Source organism: Dendrobium catenatum, unplaced genomic scaffold, assembly GCF_001605985.2.
Source record: "Dendrobium catenatum unplaced genomic scaffold, ASM160598v2 fragScaff_scaffold_156, whole genome shotgun sequence".
Classification (NCBI taxonomy): Eukaryota; Viridiplantae; Streptophyta; class Magnoliopsida; order Asparagales; family Orchidaceae; genus Dendrobium; species Dendrobium catenatum.
This window is the reverse complement of record NW_021318618.1, coordinates 5,865,172-5,869,773: the sequence shown is the minus strand read 5'-3', so window position 1 is coordinate 5,869,773 and position 4,602 is coordinate 5,865,172. Positions and strand designations below refer to the sequence as shown.

General features: G+C 32.3%; 1 protein-coding gene across 1 annotated transcript; it reads left to right on the top strand.

Moving 5' to 3' along the window:
• Positions 1 to 1,274: 1,274 nt before the first annotated feature.
• Positions 1,275 to 3,693, top strand: LOC110096648 (33 kDa ribonucleoprotein, chloroplastic). The gene is made up of 5 exons (XM_020822685.2): positions 1,275 to 1,434; positions 1,520 to 1,825; positions 2,047 to 2,200; positions 2,600 to 2,641; positions 3,413 to 3,693. Exons 1-3 carry the CDS (start codon positions 1,327 to 1,329, stop codon positions 2,110 to 2,112), a joined length of 480 nt encoding a protein of 159 aa, XP_020678344.1. The 5' UTR covers positions 1,275 to 1,326; the 3' UTR covers positions 2,113 to 2,200; positions 2,600 to 2,641; positions 3,413 to 3,693.
• The last annotated feature ends 909 nt before the right edge of the window (positions 3,694 to 4,602 follow it).

Below are 4,602 nucleotides of genomic sequence, written 5' to 3'. Positions count from 1 at the left end.
CATGGAAACGCAATCTCACCGGCGAGAAAGCAGACGGAGGCTAGGGAACACGAAAAACCCTAGCAGACGATGAGAGACAAACATAATGATGATGAAAAACCAGCTTGTAGGTTGTTTGCAATAATATCTCAAAATTGACTACCATTTTAAATTAGCATTAATCAATCTGAGCTGTATGTATTTAGTGTATGCATGTGCGACGGAATATACTTTTAGTAATTTGATCGTTATTAATAGCATAATATTTAATACTAGATTGAAAGTGTTTTGAAAGGAAAAGATGCCTGTGATTGGAGTCCGAACAATTAAATGAATGATTCTGTTGTTGAAAAGAAGTATGAAAATTATGTTGCCGCAACCATTTGGTGGTGGTGTTGGTGATTGTAAACATATTATGATTAATTGAACTAAAATTTGGTGGTCCTGGTAGAGGACATTCTGCTAGTTGTTTTCCTTGAATTATGATCCCATATAATGGCAGTAAAATATTAAGGCAACATAGAGTTGGGAATCCTGAAATGGATGGTTGGTAATGCCAAAATAAAAAAAGAGAAGAATAAATAGTCATGGATTGGATAGGGGTATAAACGAGTCGAGCCGAGTTCGAGTCACCCCTAGCCTAAGCTTGAGCCTAATTGATTAATCGAATTCAAGCTCGAGCTCGAGCCTTATTCAATGAGTTCGAGCTGGCTCATTTATTATGAAAGAGAAAATAATTATAATTTAAGGAAAATAATTATAATTTAAGCAATTATTGTAATATAATGGTAAAAAGAATGAGAAATTATAAGAAAAATAACATTTAATACAAGAAATTGAGATATAATTTTCAAACAATTTCAGCAACTTTATATTTAAATCCTAAAACCTATTATATTTTAAGTATATTTTATATTAATATTTTTTAAACGAGCTGGCTCGGGTGCTAATGAGTCGAATCGAGACTGACTCAAGCTTGGCTCGTCTACTCATGAGTTAGCTTGACTCACTTACACCCAAGTCATGGACATATCCTTTCTAAAAATGGAATGCACATCGAGGATTATGACATGGTACCTAATTCATAATTTGATTACCGGCTCATACTTTTACATGTCATGAAGATTTAAGGAAACACCTCTTTGTTATACATACTAGTAGCATCGTGCTGGTCACAGTGAACTAAATGTGAATGGGATTGAAGTTATTGTTATACCAACTTCGTGTTTCTAGTGTGTTTGAATGTTGCTTGAAAAATTCTTACTGCAGAAAATGTAGACTATTGGAAAAAACTTTGCTATTAGTGCTTATTTTCCATTTTGATGGAAAAAAAAAAAATCATATGCTATGCAGGTATCACGGGATACTGAGACAGGCATTAGTCGTGGTTGTGGTTTTGTTACAATGGGTTCAATTTCTGAAGCAAAATATGCAATAGCTGCTTTGGATGGGTCTGTAAGTCCACATTTGGAGTTATGAAGTTCTTATTATTCATTAATTCTTCCATGTTCTTTCATTTTAATTAATTTTGCATTTCCAGGATGTTGCTGGACGTGAAATGCGAGTTAAGTTTTCAGTTGACATGGTTTCTGGGAGAAAAAATGTTGAGGCTCTGAACTCTGCACCTAAAAAGAACTTTGTCTTTGAAAGTCCTTATAAGATTTATGTTGGTAACCTTTCTTGGTCAACAAGGCCTCAAGATCTAAGAGAACATTTCAGTCAGTTTGGAACCGTCGTTAGCACTAGGGTGCTTCATGACCGCAAGCGAGGGAAAAATCGTGTTTATGCATTTCTTTCTTTCTCTTCTCCTGATGAAGTTAAGGTTGCAACAGAAGCAGATGGATCGGTATTTTTTCCATCAATGTTTAAAATTTCACATCAGCCTGAGCTATCAGTGCTTAAAATTCCTCATTTGTTTTTTTGTTCAATTCTTTATCCAAGTTAAATCGTTTTAATCTTCTTGACGGCATTTTCTAGGTTTTGAGAGTGAATTTTGCTTGCTGGATAATTCATTTTTTGGTTTACTTCCATTTATTTGTTTTTTATTCTGATATTGTTGCCGTGCAGGAGTTTTATGGACGTGTTATGCTAGTGAGACAAGTTATTAATGAGGCGGGAAGACAGAATGAATAATTTTTTTTACGATTTTACGTTTAATTCTTGTTAAATCTGGGGTGAACCAAACCTCTAGGGATGCACTAATGGCTTGCAAAAAAATCAGGTATGAAGAAATTTTCATAGTTTTTTAATTTTTTGGATGATTCATTGGAGCGACTGGTGTATTGATGACTGTGTAGCATAATCCTCGAGAAATTATTATGTGCTGACGTTGGACGCAATTCTATGTCCGGATGCTGCGGTACCGAGCAGTACCGACCCACGGTACAGTAAAAGGGTGACATGGTGCATTTTAATTGGTTTCTGGACGGCGTTCGGTATCCGCACGTAATAATTTTTCCTAATGCCCTATACTTTGGGGTTCGCTTTTTGAAACCCTATTCAGCATTGTTTAGAACTGCATTTGGTGTTGACTATAATTTGTCTAAATCTTCTTGATTAAAGAGAACAAGTTTTAATAGTCAAAATATAAACTCTAAACGATATCTTGTCTTGAAAACAGCAATCTTCTAAGGAATGGCAATTCTTCGTTATCACCTTAAATGTAAGAATCTATTTCAGAACTGAAGTTAGGTCTTTTCTTTCAATCTAAATTGTTTCTACTTGCCCGTCAGTAATATTGTTATTTAAGCTGATTTCCTTCAAGCTGCTTATTACAGAATCATTTACCACTTGTATTACGAGTCTCATTTTCTTGAAAATTGTGAGGCAAAAGGTTTTAGTTTTTGGTTATTTAAAAGAAGAATGGCGTGTAATGCAATAAAACGTTTCTATAGTGCTGATCCATTACTCTTTTTAGGTAGAGTACTTTCAGTGATTTTTATCGACTACTATTTCATTTTTAAGGAGATGTTTGTATGCCCAGCAAAGTAAAAGGAGCAGTTATTGAAAGTATATTTTTCTATATTGTCGTATTATGGAATTTCCATGATTAGATTGTTTAAAAGTTGGATGATGATTAGAGAGACTGGCTTAATTATTGGATTTAACATATGTGAAATTGAGCTTTTACCAATCTATTGAACTAACTAGTTGTTGCAAAAGTGAATATGATGTGCAGTATTATATTTTAGTTACAAGCTTACATCCTAATCACAACAGCCTGTCTTAAAGTTTTTAAACTGATTCCCGTAAGCACGGATTAATGTGAAATAAACCTTCTCTCAAGGACTCTGTAAGTGCAAATTGTGCCAGTTTCTTTAGTAATTTGAAACAGAGGATACAGAAAGTTCTTAAAAGTTTTGATTGTAATAACCATTGCTGTCTTTTTCCTTACTCAGAATGATTTCTCAGATATCTATCATGCCTTTTGCAGGATTTCAAGTTAATAACTATAATTCATGGTTGGCTGAGCGTATGTGCGTCATTGAGGCATTCTCTTCTGCCGATTTAGAGCTTATTGTAACATGTAAGATGTGTTGATCAAGTTGCTAACTTCAGGAAGAAACAACTGTTACTTGTACTCTTGATGATAGTGTTGAGTTTCTTCTTCTTTTTTTTTGGTTGAACTTTGGATAGCCAATCTCCCATTATACTTTGGGTTTTCCAGTTGATGAACTTGTCTAATGTTATAAAAAGCTCATAATAGTTTTTCAATATGTGAGAGTTAAGTAGAATAACATGATGTGTGAACTGCTGATTGTGATAGTATTGAGTGTTTGGTTCAAATCAAATAGGTAAAAAATATAAGAGGTTGGTCAAGTAAAATTTTTTTTTTTTCAGATGAAAATAAGTTTGATTGCTAATGTATCACACTTAACTCTACTCCTTAATTTTCACTCCATTTAACTCTAGTCCTTTGTCTATACTCCATAATAAGTGATATTAAAGGTAATAATTCAATTGAGATTAAGGTTTCGTTTGAGATAGCTTTGTACTTTCTAAAGTAGTGTTTTATCATAAAAATTTTTAATTCAAAAAAATTTTGTATAAAAAAGTTGCTTTATAAAATATTAAGAAAGCTGCATGAAATGAAGTCTAAATAGTTCATGCAATTATCATCTCTTATGATTCTTGGGTATTTTTATATGGTTAAGCAAAATTAAAAATGAGTGATTTGTAATCCTTATTATCGAGTTGACTCTTAGTATATATTATTTGAAGGAGAAATTATTATGCACAGTCGTTGGATCGTTCGGAGGCGAATCAGAATACACCACGTTTATTTGGGATAATTTTCTTATTATTTTTTTAAAATAATTTTTAGTAGTTAAAAAGCCATCAGAAATGAAGGCTTAATATTCCCTCTTAAAAAATTGAATAAAATTAATAATACAATAAATAATTATGAGTAAACTCTTATGTTTATTTTATAATTAAAGTATCTTCAATTTGCATATTAAATTGAAAACATAGTAGAAGTTCACCATGTGCAATTTTTAGAATCTTTTTAATCACTTTTATCAATATGAATTATAAGTTATCTCTTTGTATTTTTTAGAAATTTAACTCTAATGAACTTTTTTGAACCACAAAGTTTTTATACACACATTTTATTAGGTTTGA